At 38.1% G+C, this 18,145-nt stretch overlaps 1 protein-coding gene across 35 annotated transcripts in view; it reads right to left on the bottom strand.

Moving 5' to 3' along the window:
• Positions 1-18,145, bottom strand: part of SUPT20H (SPT20 homolog, SAGA complex component) — a 55,560-nt gene that overhangs the window by 29,577 nt on the left and 7,838 nt on the right. For 26 of the 35 annotated variants that reach the window (XR_010318226.1, XM_064270219.1, XM_064270226.1 and 23 more), the window contains 7 exons: positions 16,398-16,527; positions 15,417-15,520; positions 9,898-10,014; positions 9,726-9,779; positions 6,825-6,964; positions 373-529; positions 221-277 (listed from right to left, as the gene is read on the bottom strand). Coding sequence is in view for 34 of the 35 variants with exons in the window: in XM_064270219.1 (XP_064126289.1) it covers positions 221-277; positions 373-529; positions 6,825-6,964; positions 9,726-9,779; positions 9,898-10,014; positions 15,417-15,520; positions 16,398-16,527 (759 nt within the window). In the remaining variant the exon portion in view is untranslated. The remainder of the gene's footprint in view (positions 1-220; positions 278-372; positions 530-6,824; positions 6,965-9,725; positions 9,780-9,897; positions 10,015-15,416; positions 15,521-16,397; positions 16,528-18,145) is intronic. The other 9 variants (XM_064270241.1, XM_064270238.1, XM_064270239.1 and 6 more) reach the window with 1 other exon arrangement.

Here is an 18,145-nt window from a genome sequence, read left to right as displayed (position 1 = left end):
TAAACACAGAAGCATATTTAGGAGTTAAATTCATTACCCAACTTAACGTGAAAGAAAAATACACAGCTTCTAAAAATAAGCAGTTAATTTTTTAAAAACCAATTATTTTGTTTTTTCACGAAGTAAATTTATCCCCCAAAGTATAAAAAAAAAGTATAAGCTACCGTTAATTAAAGTCAGGAACTTCACATAAAAAAAAGCAATTCATGGATTGACTCACATCCACTTCAGAAGGTATGGCCAAATGACAAGGACTCCGCTTCCACATATCTACGCACTGAAAGATGAAAAATAGTATAAATGCTCTGAAAATTCAAGATGACGCAAGGCTTTTGCTATATTAATACGCTTCATTTAAAAATATATACTTACATTTCCTGCTTTAGAGATTTTGAGGTCATAATGCTGACCTGCTTTTCTTTCTTTTCTTTTTTGTAAGAAATCAAGTAATTTTAGCTGTGGAGGAGGTGGGCAATGAGACAGATCCTGCTGCCGATTGAGAGAGGATCTAGAATACCTCTTGAAACACCTGTAATATTAAGAAATTTGAACTAAACAAACCTTTTAAAAGAAACTCATAATATGTATTGGTTTAACCAGTGAGCACTGAATATTTAATGGAATTACAAAAAATATATAGAACACTACCACATGACAAGCAGGGTCCTAGACACTGTTGAAATAACAATGAACAGGCATAAAATCCCTGCTGCCATGGAGCTGGAACCCTGTTGGCACAGTGGTTAAGAGCTCGGCTGCTAACCAAATAGTCAGCAGTTCAAATCCACCAGGGGTTCCTTGAAAACCCTATGGGGCAGTTCTACTCTGTCCTGTAGGGTCACTATGAGTCGGAATTGACTCAACGGCAATGGATTTGAGCTTTGGGCAATGAAGCTGATACTCGGGGCAGGGCTGGGGGAGAGACAGACATTCCCAAGTAAACAGGTAATTTCAGATAGCAATAAGCTTTTCCGAAAAAAAAGAGGGTACTGTAGTAAATTACAGGGATGGCAACATTCAGGAAGGCAAGCAGGGTGGGAGGAAAGGAAAACAAAGGACTCTGAGCAGAAATGACATGTGAGCTGAGCATAAATGATGAGAACAAAGAAGCCATGGGAAAATCAGGGAATGAGTGCGTGAAGTAAATAAGAATTTAAAAAAGTGCTGAGGCAAGAACGAACTCTTTTTCAAAAACAGAAAAGTGTAGGTACGATCCATGTGCCAGAGTCCATACACTAGGAGATGAGGTAGAGAGCAAGGCAGGAAACCTTCCAAGTCACGACAGAGTGCTTAAGTTCAAACTGAAGGCAGTGGGATGCTTTCAGAGGAATTTGAGCAACAGGGTGGCAAGATCTGGTTTGAAGTTTTTTTTTTTTTTTAATAATTTTTATTGTGCTTTAAGTGCAAGTTTATAAACCAAGCCAGTCTCTCACACAAAAACCCATATATACCTTCCTACACACTCCCAATTACTCTCCCCCTAATGAGACAGCCTGCTCTCCCTCCACTCTCTCTTTTCCTGTCCTTTTTGCCAGCTTCTAACCCCCTCTACCCTCTCATCTCCCCTCCAGGCAGGCGATGCCAACATAGTCTCAAGTGTCCCCCTGATCCAAGAAGCTCACTCCTCACCAGCATCCCTCTCCAACCCATTGTCCAGTCCAATCCATGTCTGAAGAGTTGGCTTCGGGAATGGTTCCTGTCCTGGGCCAACAGAAAGTCTGGGGGCCATGACCACTGGGGTCCCTCTAGTCTCAGTCAGACCATTAAGTCTGGTCTTATGAGAATTTGGGGTCTGCATCCCGGTGCTCTCCTGTTCCCTCAGGGGTTCTCTGTTGTGTTCCCTGTCTGGGTAGTCAACAGTTGTAGCTGGGCACCATCTAGTTCTTCTGGTCTCAGGATGGTGTAGTCTCTGGTTCATGTGGCCCTTTCTGTATCCTGGGCTCGTAATCACCTTGTATCCTTGGTGTTCTTCATTCTCCTTTGATCCAGGTGGGTTGAGACTCATTGATGCATCTTAGACAGCGGCTTCCTAGCATTTAAGACCCCAGACGCCACTCTTTGAAGAGGGACGCAGAATGTTTTGTTAACAGATTTTATTACGCCGATTCACTTCGATGTCCCCCGAAACCATGGTTCCCAAACCCCTGCCCCTGCTACGATGGCCTTCGAAGCATTCAGTTTATTCAGGAAACTTCTTTGCTTTTGGTTCAGTCCAATGGTGCTGACCTCCCCTGTATTGTGTGCGTCTTTCCCTTTACAAGTAGTTCTTATCTACTATCTAATTAGTGATTACGCCCCCCCACCCTTCCTCCCTCCCCCCTCTCGTAACCACAAGAGAACGTTTTCTTCTCAATTTAAACTCTTTCCCAAGTTCTTATACTAGCGGTCTTATACAATATTTGTCCTTTTGCAACTAATTTCACTCAGCATAATGCCTTCCAGGTTCCTCCATTTTAGGAAATGTTTCACAGGTTCCTCACTGTTCTTTATCGATGCATAGTATTCCATTCTGTCAATATACCATAATTTATTTATCCTTCATCCGTTGATGGGCACCTTGGTTGCTTCCACCTTTTTGCTATTCTAAACAGTGCTGCAATAAACGTAGGTGTTCTTGTAAAGGCTCTTATTTCTCTAGGATATATCCCAAGGGGTGGGATTGCTGGATCCTATGGTTGTTCTATTTCTAGCTTTTTAAGGAAGCACCAAATCGATTTTCAAAGTGGTTGTACTATTTTACATTCCCACCAGCAGCGTGGAAGTGTTTCAATCTCTCCACAGCCTCTCCAACATTGATTATTTTGTGTTTTTTGGATTAATGCCAGCCTTGTTGGAGTGAAATGAAATCTCATTGTACTTTTGATCTGAATTTCTCTAATGTCTAACGATCGTGAACATTTCCTCATGTATCTGTTAGCTACCTGAATGTCTGAAGTGTCTATTCATATCTTTTGCCCATTTTTTAATAGGATTATTTGTCTTTCTGTAGTTGAGTTTTTGCAGTATCATGTAGATTTTAGAGATCAGACGCTGATCAGAAATGTCATAGCTAAAAATTTTTCCCTGTCTGTAGGTGGTCTTTTTACTCTTTTGGTGAAGTCTTTGGATGAGCATAAGTGTTTGATTTTTAGGAGTTCCCAGTTATCTCGCTTTTCTTCTGCATTCTTAATAATATTTTGTATACTGGAAATCCTGGTGGCATAGTGGTTAAGTGCTACAGCTGCTAACCAAAAGGGTGGCAGTTCGAATCCACCAGGCGCTCCTCGGAAACTCTATGGGGCAGTTCTACTCTGCCCTATAAGGTTGCTATGGGTCGGAATCGACTCGACGGCACTGGGTTTGGTTTTGGGTATACTGTTTATGCCATGTATTAGGGCTCCTAACGTTGCCCCTATTTTTTCTGCCATGATCTTTATTGTTTTAGATTTTATATTTAGGTCTTTGATCCATTCTGAGTTAGTTTTTGTACATGGGTTTCATTTTTTTGCACATGGATATCCAGTCATGCCAGCACCATTTGTTATAAAGACTGTCTTTTCCCCATTTAACGGTCTTGGGGCCTTTGTCAAATACCAACTGCTCATATGTGGATGGATTTATGTCTGGATTCTCTATACTGGTCCATGTATCTGTTGTTGTACCAGTACCAGACTCTTTCGACTACTGTGGTGGTATAATAGGTTCTAAAATCAGGTAAAGTAACGCCTCCCACTTTGTTCTTCTTTTTCAGTAATGCCTTATTTATCTGGGGCCTCTTTCCCTCCCACATGAAGTTGGTGGTTTGTTTCTCCATCTCATTAAAGAATGTCATTGGGATTTGGATGGGAATTGCATTAAGTATAGATTGCTTTTGGTAGAACAGACATTTTTATAACGTTAAGTCTTCCTATCCGTGAGCAAGGTATGTTTTCCACTTCTGTAAGCCTCTTCTGGTTTCCTGCAGAAGCGTAGTGTAGCTTTCTTTGTATAAGTCTTTTACACCTCTGGTAAGATTTATTCCTAAGTATTTTATCTTCTTGGGGGCTATTGTAAATGACATTGATTTGGTGATTTCCCCTTCAATGTTTTTTTTTTGTGGGTGTAGAGTAATCCAACTGATTTTTGTATGTTTATCTTGTATCCTGATACTCTGCTTAACCCTTCTATTGGTTTCAGTAGTTTTCTGGAGGATTCCTTGGGGTTTTCTGTGTATAAGATCATGTCATTTGCAAAAAGATACTTTTACTTCTTCCTTGCCAACCTGGATGCCCTTTATTTCTTTATCTAGCCTAATTGCTCTGGCTAGGACCTCCAGTACAATGTTGAATAAGAGCGGTGATAAAGGGCATCCTTGTCTGGTTCCCAATATCAGTGGGAATGCTTTCAGGCTTTCTCCATTTAGGGTGATGTCGGCTGTTGGCTTTGTATAAATGCCCTTTATTATGTTGAGGAATTCTCCTTCTATTCCTATTTTGCTGAGAGTTTTTATCATGAATGAGTGTTGAACTTTGTCAAATACCTTTTCTGCATCAATTCATAAAACCATGTGCTTCTTGTCTTTTATTTATGTGGTGGATTACATTAATTGTTTTCCTAATGTTGAACCATGCATCCCTGCATCCCTGGTATGAATCCCATGTGGTCATGATGAATTATTTTTTTTTGGTATGTTGTTGCATTCTGTTGGCTAGAATTTTGTTGAGAATTTTTGCATCTACATTCATGAGGAATATAGGTCTATAATTTTCTTTTCTTGTGGTGTCCCTACCTGGTTTTGGTATCAGGGATATGGTGGCTTCAGAGAATGAGTTTGGTGGTATTCCGTCCTTTTCTATGCTCTGAAATACCTTTAGTAGTAGTGGTGTTAACTCTTCTCTGAAAGTTTGGTAGAACTCTGCAGTGAAGCCACCTGGACCAGGGCTTTTTTTTTGTTGGGCATTTTTTGATTACCTTTTCAATCTCTTCTTTTGTTATGGTGTCTATTTAGTTGTTCTACCTCTGTTTGTGTTAGTTTCGGTATATAGTGTGTTTCTAGGAATACATCCATTTCTTCTAGGTTTTCGAATTTGTTTGAGTACAGTTTTTCATAGTAATCTCTCAGGATTCTTTTAATTTCAGTTGGGTCTGCTGTAATACCGCCCATCTCATTTCTTATTCAGGTTATTTGCTTCCTCTCCTGTTTTTCTTTTGTCGGTTTGGCCAGTAGTTTATCAATTTTGTTGATTTTTTCAAAAAACCAGCTTTTGGTCTTATTAATTCAATTGTTTTTGTTTTCTATTTCATTTAGTTCAGCTCTCATTTTTATTACTTGTTTTCTTCTGGTGCCTGTGGGTTTCTTTTGTTGCTCTCTCTCTATTTGTTCAAGTTGTAGGGATAATTCTTTGATTTTGCCCTTTCTTCTTGTTGTATGTGTGCATTTATTGATATAAATTGGCCTCTGAGCACTGCTTTTGCTGTGTCCCAAAGGTTCTGATAGGAAGTGTTTCCATTCTCATTCGATTCTCTGAATTTTTTTATTCCATCATTAATGTCTTCCATAATCCAGTCTTCTTTGAGCAGGGTGTTGTTCAGTTTCCAAGTGTTTGATTTCTTTTCCCTGCTTTTCCTGTTATTGATTTCCACTTTTATGGCCTTATGGTCAGAGAAGATGCTTTGTAATATTTCAATGTTTTGGATTCTGCTAAGGCTTGCTTTATGACCTAATATGTGGTCTATTCTAGAGAATGTTCCCTGTGCACTAGAAAAGAAAGTATACTTGGTTGCTGTTGGGTGGATTGTTCTGTGTATGTCTATGTGGTCAAGTTGGTTGGTTGTGGTATTTACATCTTACATGTCTTTACTGAGCTTCTTTCTGGATGTCCTGCTCTTCACGAAAAGTGGTATGTTGAAGTCTCCTACTACTATTGTGGAGCTGTCTATCTTACTTTTCAATGCTGATAGAGTTTTTATGTATCTTGCAGCCCTCTCATTGGGTGCATAAATATTTAATAGGGTTATATCTTCTGGGTGTATTGTCTGGTTTAAAGTTTTGAAAAAAAATTACTCTGGTTGCTTATGTGGCAAACAGACTGGAAGGGAGCCAAGGTAGAAGCAGGAAGACCAGTTAGGAGTTTTTTACAAAAGTCAAGATGAAGGTAGCGGTGGTTTGGACTAAAGTATTGGCAGTGGGGATGGAGAGACTTTATAGGACTGCTGATGAACCCTATATAGACTTCTTTTACTCTTTCCAAAACTGTACCTTTTCCTCAGCACAGTCTAAAGTATAAAATTTAGAAAATAGATAGGTTTTCTGAGCTCCTTCAAATCCGAAGATCTGAATGGGCAACCCAAATAATTATTTAAAGATTACTTAATGATAAGTTAACTACAACTGCAATCCAAATTAATATGTATTGTTTCATTTATTATATAGAAGACATAGGTAGCTAAAACATTTAAGACACAATTATCATACTATAAAAAGATAATTTATAACCTGACTTCTAAAGCTGGATCGTGTTTTCCCAAATCTAAAAAACTATTATGATCTCCATTAAAGTAACATTTCCAAAAATTATCCTTTCTCTTCCTACTTTTTACCTCTTCTTAGCCACTGCCTTTTTGGTGAACAGATTATAAACTTACAGAAAGTTTGCTCTGTAAAAGACTGCAGAGTAGGCATCACTTCAACATTAAGCAGAGAGTATTCAAAAATCACAATACTCACAGAAAAGAAAAATACATATATAAACAAACAAACAAAAAAGGGCAATTAAACTTTGGAAGGAAAAAAAAATGAACAGAAAAACTAAGAGCTACTTGTCAAAGGGACATCTTTTTGTTCCCTGATCGTCAAAGGCAATTACCGTCTCAGTGGGCGTGTGTTCATCTTCTGCTTGTTATAGAGCAGTCTGTTTGCAGTGCAGGCTACTGCTACAGATGGGTCAAGACACAGTGGTTCCGCTGTAGCCAAGATCAGCTGGCTCTCAAGCAACAGTTTGTCTTCCTGAAATGTGTAAGAGCGTTATCAACAGCAGATTTAAGGGCTTCAAATATGAAACTATACATAAAACTTAACCTGAAAAATATTCCTTAGAACTTTGCTAAAGCCAACAGTAAAACATTATAGCTCAAGTTCTAACTTTAGTACATAAACTTAAGCAGCTGGATAGCATACGGAACCTTCTAATGAAAACCCAGTAATTTGTATAGTATGCTCAATGGTCAAACAGTAAGACTGCCTATTCATCAAATAAATATTTACCAAGCACCTACTGTGAGTTAGAGATAAAACAGTGAGCAAAACTGGTAAAATCCTCTGTCCCCACAAAGCTTAGAGGCTCATGATGGATCACAGCACTTTTTCTCAGTAACTGAGAGATAATGGTCACATTCTATGCTCTGCTTACCTATGTTACATGATTAAAAAAGACTACACTAATACTACAAAATTTAACATACTGAATTCCAAAGTGTGTACAGGGTTTTTACTGGCATTCTATAACTTTACTGAATTTTGTTATTTTGCTTAACCCTTGAAATATTTTAATACTTATAACTGTATTTCTAAATAATATTTTATTGTGTTTTTGGTGAAGATTTACACAGCAGTTCAGGTTCCCGTTCAACAATTTCTACACAAATTATTCAGTGACATTGGTTATATTCTTCACAGTGTGTGAACTTTCTCAGTATTTTCCTTCTGGTTGTTCCACTTAAAACTTCCTAAAGGTCAAATGAGTTAATTAATAGTGTTCCTGAACTGGAATGTTTGCAAAACAACCTGTTTCTTTCAATAATTTTATTTAACTTCCTATTATGGAAAATTTCAAATATACACAAAAGTAGAAGGAAAAATGTAATGACCCCCATGTACCCACTTATAAAAAAAAAAAAAAACTCGTCACTGTCAAGTTGACTCCAACTCATAGAGACCCTACAGGTCAGAGTAAAACTGCCCCAGAGGGTTTCCAAGGAGTGGTTGGTGGATTTGAACTGCTGGCCTTTTGGTTAGCAGCCAAGCTCTTAACCACCATGCTACCAGGGTTCCGTGTACCCAACATCCAATTTAATTTAACTGCTGCTCCCAGAAAATTCTTGGTTGTTCATTTTGCTGGAGTACATCTAAAATACATCCCAGACATATTATGCCTGGAAACGTTTCAGTAAGACTTGCTAACTGATAAGAAACTCTAACATCCAGTCCAGATAAAATTCCCCCCCAATGTCTCAAAAGTATATTTCTAGTTGGTTGTTTGAATTCAAACTCAAACAAAAACCTGTTATTTTCGAGTAGGTACTGACTCATAGCAGCCCTACAGGACAGAGTAGAACTGCCCCCACAAGGCTTCTAAGGTGCAGATGGTATATTTGAACTGCTGACCTTACAGGGCATACAGATTACATTCGGTTATTGTATCTCTTAAGTATCTTTTTATTCTGAAACAATCACTTCTTCCCCTGTCCCTGTTACTTCTTTTCTCAGGCCAACGATTTGCTGGATTTGGCTAAGTGGTACTTCAAGGTGTCATTTAACTGGATCTTTTATTTCCTAAGTTCCCTATAAGCTTTTATTGAGATCTAGAGGCTTGATTTAATTCAGGTTTTATTATTTGAAGATAAGAATTCTTTAGAGGTACTGTTGTGTGCTTTCTTCTGGATCACTGCAGGGGGGCACACAGTGATGGACCATCCCACTTTTGGATAAGTAGGCTTAGTTACCTTATGTCTGTACTACAAAATTTCCCACGGCAGGGTGGTTTCCCATGAGCCTTTCATCTAATGGTTTTCACGTCTATGAATGACTCCTATCTAGACTCAGTATTTTATTAAGAGCACCAAATTGATAATTTTGTTTTAATTCTATCAGTTCTTTTGTAGCCATTAGCAGGAATTTTTCTCAAGACTTTTTCCTCAGTTACTACTTGGTTATCTAAAATACAGGTCATACTGTATTTTACAAGATGATAAAATGGGAAATATTTACAGTATTATATAAACAGTATGATAAAATAGAAAAGGTAAAATAAATGCCATGTTCTCTCCCTTTATCGACTTTCAGAAGGGACTGGTGCAACTCCAATAGTAAACAATGAGTTAGTTTAATATTTTTCCAAAAGCTTTTAACCTTCTTTTACAGGAAAAAACATTTATAGTCAAAACCAAAACAGAACACTTGATACTTATTAATGAACTAAGTCTTTGTATTTGACAGAGAAGATAATTTTCATTATTCATGTTTTCTTTGGTTTAGTAATGATTAGTCTCTAAATACAGAAGTCAATGCTCTCGTGAGTGGGCATATTATATATATTGGCCAGAACTGAAGGGTTAACTGGCTATTTCTACAGGAAAGAGAGGTTTTCCCATACCAGGCAACCAGCATGAATGACAATGAGACAGACTAGGCCTGTGTTAGAATCCTGGGTGACAGAAAATCATGATCTGTTTGGATCCACGGTACAACAAACAAAATATCTCTCCTCTGTTTGGGAGGTGATAAAAAACTAACTTTCACATATGGTGGATCAGGTCAGCCTGACTTTGCTTCACTGGGACTGGAGTTCCTCGAGGGATTAAAGCCATGAACAAAGAGGCCCTTGACTTCTGAAGCTCAGGAAGGAACTCCATATCACTTTTCACAAAAGGTGTCTAACTTTACTGGTTAATAAAAAGATAAGTGGAAAGAATCTTTTGCTTAACATAATGATAATTACTGCTTCATCCTGTATTTGCCTGTTTGGGATTAAAAAACAAAAACAACTAACCTGTGTCCATTTATGGTTATCACTTGTTATTGAATGTACATCACATACTAAAGTCTAGAAAAAATAAAAAATTTAAAAGCACGTTAATGTATAGACACAAACATATGAATAGTTAGTAAATAAAACCACAACTAAAATATAAAATAATACTTTTTAGTTTAACATTTCTTACCTGCATTGTTGGACGTAAAAGAATATGCCTACTTTGGTAACCAGGAGATTTCATGTTACTGGATTGCCTGTAATCACGTATTTCTGCTATGACACATCCACAATGAAAAATATTAACCTGTTTTGAGTGAAAACATTTAAGTGAATGCCACTTTTTGAAAGCTAAGTAAGAAGATTTGGGTAAAGTGGTTCAGGTTCTTTAAACTCTAATGCAGGATTTCTGGCTATTCATATACTCTGAAATTGATTTCCTTAGTGGATTTACTACTGCATAAACCAGCTAAGAAAAGCTGTTTTATGGTTTTTACTACGGCTGAAGTAGAAATTTAAAATTGTTGAATGATTTCTAGTTACAAAATGTTATGTACTATTAAATGTCACATATCACTGCCATTGCTGTTCTGCTAAAGCTCACTAGTTCCTGGTTGCACTTTGCCAATTTTGTCCGTGTTGTAAAACTTGTCACTGTTACATTCTGCCAATCAACCTTACCAGAATTTTGGCTTTTGGATATAACTTCAGTATTTCTCCTACTAAATTTTCCAGAAATAAAGATTTAGACTTTATTAAGAAGAGGAGGGAAGATAACTCTAAATTCAAATAATAACCTTCCACTTAAAAAAATATTGTTTTCTAGTCCTTTTTCTAAGGAGTCCTGGTGGTGCAGTGGTTAAGTGCTTGGCTGCTAAATGAAAGGTCAGCAGTGAGAACCCACCAGCTGCTCAGTGGGAGAAGGATAAGGCAGTCTGCTTCTGTAAAGATTACAGCCTTGGAAACCCTACAGGGCAGTTTTACTCTGTCCTACAGGGTCACTATGAGTTGGAGCTGACTCAACGGCAACATGGATTAAGTCCTTTTTCTAAGTCCAAAACTAAGAACCCCCGTTACTTAAGTCATACCGATTATCACTTGCCATAGTCACTCACAATATTGTTTTTTAACCCATTCAGAACTTTCAGTGGGTACTGTAACCTTTGTGTTATTATTCTTATACTAATACATATTCTGTATTTTTTATACTCATTGTTTTAAACAAACATTTATTGACTAACTGCAATGTTCACTATCCAAGAAGCTTCAGGATATAGTGGTGAGCCAATATTTGCTCTCACTGTGGGAAGACAGGCAATGAATATGTAAACAAATAAAATACTTTTAGATAGTGATGAATGCTATAAAGAAAATAAAACAGAGGGTCAAATCTGGACTGGATGCTCAGGTAAGAACCTCTCTAAGGAAGTAACACTTCAGCTGAGACCCAAATCAAAAGAAAGGGCCAGCCACCTGGGACAGATCAATTCATACAGAAGGAATAGGAGGTGAGGCCTAAAGGGAAGAAATAAGCTTCGTTCCCTGTCCAACTTTCACATTGATATGATGCAACTGAAACACCATGGCTTCGGTGGAGCACCTTAGCCCTCCAGGTGACATCTTTGCTTTTCAACACTTTAAAGAGGTCCTTTGCAGCATTATTTACCCAATGCCTTGCATCTTTTGATTTCCTGACTGCTGCTTCCAATGGGTGTTGATCGTGGATCCAAATAAAATGAAATCCTTGACAACTTCATCTTTTCTCCGTTTATCATGATGTTGCTTATTGGTCCAGTTGTGAGGATTTTGGTTTTCTTTACGTTGAGGTGTAATCCATACTGAAGGATGTGGTCTTTGATCTTCATCACTAAGTGCTTCGAGTCCTCTTCACTTTCAGCAAGCAAGGTTGTGTCATCTGCATAACGCAGATTGTTAATGAGTCTTCCTCCAATCCTGATGCCCCGTTCTTCTTCATATAGTCCAGCTTCTCCAACTATTTGCTCAGTATACAGATTGAATAGGTATGGTTAAAGAATACAAACCTGACGCACAGTTTCCTGACCTGAAACCGCACAGCATCCCCTTGTTCTGTTCGAAGAACTGCCCCTTGATCATACAGGTTCCTCATGACCAAAATTAAGTGTTCTGGAATTCCCATTCTTCACGATGCTATCCATAATTTGTTATGATCCACACAGTCAATAAAACACAGGTAAACATCCTTCTAATATTCCCTGCTTTCAGCCAGGATCCATCTGCCATCAGCAGTGATATCCCTGGTTCCACATCCTCTTCTGAATCCAGCCTGAGTTTCTGGCAGTTCCCTGTCAATACACTGCTGCAGCCGCTTTTCAATGATCTTCAGCAATATTTTGCTTGCGTGTGATGGTAACGATACTTTTATAACTTCCACATTCGGTCGGATCACCTTTCTTGGCAATAGCCATAAATATGGATCTCTTCCAGTTGGCTTGCCAGGTAGCTGTCTTCCAGATTTCTTGGCATAGACGAATGAGCGCTTCCAGTGCTGCATCTGTTCGTTGAAACACCTCAATTGATACTCCATCAATTCCTGGAGCCTTGTTTTACGCCAATGCCTTCAGTAAAGCTTGGACTTTTTCCTTAAGTACCATCGGTTCCTGATCACATGCTACCTCCTGCAATGGTCGAAGTTGACTAAATCTTTTTGGTATAATGACTTTGTATTCCTTTCATCTTCTTTTGAGCTTTCTGCGTCATTTTTTATTTTCCCCATAGAATCCTTTACTATCGCAACTTGAGGCTTGAATTTTTTCTTCAGTTCTTTCAGCTTGAGAAATGCCAAGCATGTTCTTCCCTTTTGGTTTTCTATCTCCAGCTCTTTGCACATGTCATTATAATACTTAGTCTTCTCAAGCTGCCCTTTGAAATCTTCTGTTCAGTTCTTTTATGATTTCTTCCTTTTTGCTTTAGCTGCTTGACATTCGAGAGCAAGTTTCAGAGTCTCCTCTGACATTCACCTTGGTCTTTCTTTCTTTCCTGTCTTTTCAATGACCTCTTGCTTTCTTCACGTATGATGTCCTTGATGTTATTCTGGAACTCGTCTGGTGTTCAGTCGTTAGTGTTCAACACGTCAAATCTATTCTTTAGTTGGTCTCTAAATTCAGATGGGATACACTCAAGATCTTATTTTGGCTTTCGTGGACTTGCTCTGATTTTCTTCACTTTCAACTTGAACTTGCACATGAGCAACAGATGGTCTGTTCCACAGTCGGTCCCTGGCCACTTTCTGACTGAGGATATTGAGCTTTTCCAAAATTTCTTTCCACAGATGTAGTCGATTTGATTCCTGTGCATTCCATCTGGTAGGTCCATATGTACAGTTGCTGTTTATGTTGGTGAAATAAGATACTTGCAATGAAGAAGTCTTGCAAAAGTCAATCATACGATCTCTGGTACTGTTTCTATCACCAAGGCCATATTTTCCAATTACTGATCTTTCTTCATTTCCAACTTTCACATTCCAATCACTCGCAATTATGAATGCATCCTGATTGCATGTTTGATCAATTTCAGACTGCAGAAGCTGGTAAAAATCTTCAATTTGTTCATCTTTGGCCTTAATGGTTGGTGTGTAAATTTGAATAGTAGTCATATCTAATTGGTCTTCCTTGTACGTGTATGGATATTATCCTGTCACTGACAGTGTTGTACTGCCAGATAGATTTTGAAATGTTCTTTTTGATGATGAGTGCAACACCATTCCTCTTCAAGCTGTCATTCCCAGCACAGTAGACTATATGACTGTCCAATTCAAAATGGCCACTACCAGTCCATTTCAGCTCACTAATGCCTAGGATATCAACGTTTATGCGTTTCATTTTTGATGATTTCCAATTTTCCTAGATTCACACTTCGTACATTCTAGGTTCCCATGATTAATGGATGTTTGCAGCTATTTCTTCTCATTTTGAGTCATGCCACATCAGCAAATGAAGGTCCAGAAAGCTTTACTCCATCCACGTCATTAAGGTCAACTCTACTTTGAGGAGGCAGCTCTTCCCCAGTCATCTCTGGAGTGCCTTCCAACCTGAAGGGCTTATCTTCCAGCACTGTATCAGACAATGTTCCACTGCTATTCAGAAGGTTTTCACTGGCTAATTCTTTTCAGAAGCAGACCGCCAGTTCCTTCCTTCTTCCTAGTCTGTCTTAGCCTGGAAGCTCAGGTGAAACCTGTCCTCCATGGGTGACCCTGCTGCTATCTGAGTACCAGTAGCATAGCTTTCAGCATCACAGCAACACGCAAGCCCCCACAGGACAAGAAACTTACAGACACGTGCGCAAGAGCTGACATTTACTGATAGGCTGAATGTGAAAGGTGAGGGAATGAGACAAATTAAGAATGACTACTAGGTTTTTAATACTAGTAACTGAGTAGTGTCATTCTTTAGACTGGAGAGAATGGGAGTGGAACTGGTTTGGGAAATAAAATTAAAAAGTTCTGTTTTCGTCATGTTAAGTTTGAGAAACCTATTAATCCAAGTAAATATGGGAGTTTGGAGCTTGGTGGACTGGCCATGGCTAGAGATACTAAATGGCATTTTTAAATCCCTGAAACTGACTGAGACCATCCAGGGAAAGAGTGTTACTAAAGAATAAAGGGCCTGGGACTGAACCCTAAAGCCTGCATACTCTTATGGGTAGAACACAGAAGACAGCAAAGCCTGAAGAACAGTGAAGAAAGAGGGAAACCAGAAATATGTGACATCTCAGAAAAAGTAAAAAAGAGAAGGATTTTACAAGGAGAAAGTGGTCATCTGCATTGAATGTTGCTGAGGGACCATGGTGCCATGGCGATTACTGGTTACACATTCTCTGTAGAATGATGCCATAGAGCTGAATGATGTGGGTGGCCAAAGAATAGGGTGTGAGGAAGAGAAGATGATGATCATAGACGACTTTCTGAGCATAGTTCTGCTGTCCAGAGGAGAGTTATAGAAAGCGGTAGCTGAAGCAGGACTTGCAGTCAAAGAAGTTTTTTTGGTTGACAGTACAGTATATTTGTGTTCTGTATGCAGTAGAGAGAGAAAAATAAAGACAGATGGTAGAAAGAGAGGCAGGTAATTGCTGCAAGTCCTGGAGAAGGAGAGGACCCAGGATGCAACTCTCTGGGGGTGCTTTAAGAGTGGCACACGTCAACCATTTTAACAGGAAGGCGGGCACAGTGTGGAGAGATGTACGGATACTGGCCGACCAGCACTATGGGAGAACAGAAGTTCTCCTGTGATTGCTTCTCTTTCCTCAGTGAAGCATATAGGAGGGTCAGAATTAACCAAAGGAGTAAGAAAGGACAGCAGGAAAAAGAAGGGATTATCTAGGCTGGGTACGAAGGGAAATACAGATACAAAGGCCAGTTTCTCGTGCCCAAGTGAAACGCTTATGTCTTCATGCATATTCAAAGTAATTTCTTTCATAATTTCTTGATTATAGCTATTAGGAGACATTAAAATGTTGAGCTAATTGCTATAGCAGTTTTAGAAGAACTAACTCAATCTGTGTTTCAATACAGCCTCAAGCTCCATGTTCCACAACAAGCAAATTTCCACATACTCACGTATGTTTCATGTTTTAAACACCGTGGGGAACGCTGGTTAAGATCAAAAATGATTTATCACAAAATACTTTATAGCTGACACATGTAAAGACATTCTAAAGAGAAAAATACTGTACCTGAGATTTTTCCAGGAGATCAACCAAAATAGGAGGTAATTCTTCTGCGTCCAAATATTCAAGCAATTCCCCCTCTTCATAAGGCAATCGAATGGTCTCAGAATCTTAATTTAAAAACATAAATTAAATTTTCTTAAAGTAATCAAGTTCACAGAAAAACCCAGGTGCATAATTCAAGTGAGTTTTCATAAAAAATAAAAATAAAGAGAATAAAACCAAAGGGCTCTCCTAAAGTTCTTCTTCATTTAAGTCTTATGTATCAATTACTTGTCTTATTACAAAAAGACTCACTAAATTATATACAATTTCTGACCACCAAAAAAACCAAACTCAGCGCCGTCAAGTCGATTCCAACTCATAGTGACCCTATGGGACAGAGGAGAACTGCCCCATAAATTTCTGACCGGAAAGGGGAAAAAAGCAAAATGAAAGCACGTATGACTGGGTGCCAAAGCTCACTTCAATGTGAAAAGTAAAGCTGGCCTAAGAACACAGCTCAAAGCACAGCCAGCAGTACCACAGAAGAAAAAGACGAGACTCCAACATCAGAGTGACTGAGAGTTCCTTGAAGACTGCTTACTCTAGTCTGGAAATCAGAGTGATAATTTGGTACCTCATTTGAAAAATGGCCACTTGCAGAACAAAATCCTCCAGTGTTACATTTTAATCACCAACACAAGAAAAAATTCTTAACCAGATGAGTTCCTTGTAGAACCCATAACATTAGCATGACCGTATCAAACTTTTAGATGCCTCAGTGAAATCTAAGATTATTATTTTAAAACTTTAATTTCATATTCACATTAACAAAAATAGGCAGTAAGTCTGCGTAATTCTGAAGGTTTCAGACTCAGAGTATATTCAAATGCAGAAAGAAAACATACCTTAAAACATTTTCATACTATCAAGATAAAAACATAACACAGCACAGTCTGCCTGGCAGAGGAATTCCTGTGGCAACTGCTTTCTGGAACATCTTACCGGATCCGTTTTTCCCCCTTAGCATCAGAGAATATCCCTCATTTCCTGGGTAGAGGTTAACCACTAGACATGACAATGTCTCCTGCATGAGAAGCTTCTCTAACAAGTTCACATTTCTTCTTAATTTCTGCTTTAAAAAGAGACAGAGCTCATAAAAATGATCCAGTATAACCTTAACAAATAATGCTATGATTTAACAAAATCAGACCTGAATGAATCTTTGGTTGGTTCTTCTACAGGATGATCCTGTATATGTGGGTAAGACGCACAAACGCTACGGCCACAATGTACAGGACATCCACGTGACCTCAATTTTTATCTACTGCTACATTTTATGTAAATTAACTCAAATCACAAAGAAAACCTAAATATAAAATATGTTAACTTTGAACGTATAACCAGAAAACATTAAAATATAAAATCATTAAATTTAAATATATAAAACATATACGCTATGATTTGTTTATATTAAATCTTATACAAATGAAGAATTTTGGACATTCTCTTTGGTTCTACTGTGACAAGTACACACTTCTTAAATATTTTATGGCCTAAATTAAATCCAAATAAGTTTAACAGCTTCTAATTAGTTAAAATGTTAAACCCAGAATTACTAGTAAGAAGTTTAGACAATTTTCTTTAAATTCAATTTAACAGTTCCTTAGAAATTACTTTCATTGTAAAAAAAAAAGCCTAACGGGAAACATCAGGCACATAGGCACTTTCGTCAAAATCCATGATTTTAGAAATGCATATTGATTTGAAATGAAACCTATTAATACATACAAGAATTCCTTTCACTAAATCTTATTTAGGAAAGCAATCTGAGCCAATATTTACTTTTGTAGGATCTCAAAAAAAAAAATACATATATTTACATATACACATAGATTAAATATACCATAAAAAGAAACCAGACCCAGTGCCGTCGAGTCGATTCGGACTCATAGCAACCCTATAGGGCAGAGTAGAACTGCCCCATAGAGTTTCCAAGAAGTGCCTGGCGGATTCAAACTGCTGACCCTTTGGTTAGCAGCCGTAGTACTTAACCACTACGCCACCAGGGTTTCCATAACACTGATAAATAATGAGGCTAGGCACTACTAGAATTCCACTATTTTTGCCTAAACGGGAAAAAGGTGTTCGTTTTTTAATTAAATAAGGACGAGAGAAGCTCACAAGGGCCTTTTAGGCTCTTCCAAAACAGATGTCCATACGATATCAAGAAATCAATTTCTACTACATTTTCACTGCCCATACCTTTATGCTAAATAAAAATGAATTAAGTTACTCTATCAATTCATTTTTCTGACCAAAATCACCTTTGTTACACTACTGCATGGATCAAGGTGGATTTGGTCACAAAAACAAATTGACAGTCAGGGTAACCTGATGTTAGTAACGTGAATTTCCTCCGTGTCCTATGATAGCTTTGATTTTCCAGCACAAATCACCTAAGGAAATAAGTTACTTTTTCCCTGTCAAAAACCTAGAAATTACTTCCCAGGGTGAAGGAGGAGGCAAAGATTAACAAATACTGTGGCTTTGCTCCCTGTGATTTCCCAACAAGACGTTCAGCTGCTCCGTAAACACTGTTCCCACTCTCCTACTCAATCAAGCAGATGATTTCTACCCGGTGCCAGATTAGACAGGACTCTGGATCAGATGCATAAGTGGCAAATTTGGCTGGAAAATATGTTAGTTCACTCACAAAAATATAAATCGTTAACTGCTACAAATTTAGTCCT

The sequence above is a fragment of the Loxodonta africana genome, chromosome 17, assembly GCF_030014295.1.
Source record: "Loxodonta africana isolate mLoxAfr1 chromosome 17, mLoxAfr1.hap2, whole genome shotgun sequence".
NCBI classification, from domain to species: Eukaryota; Metazoa; Chordata; class Mammalia; order Proboscidea; family Elephantidae; genus Loxodonta; species Loxodonta africana.
This window is presented reverse-complemented; position numbering and strand designations above follow the sequence as displayed.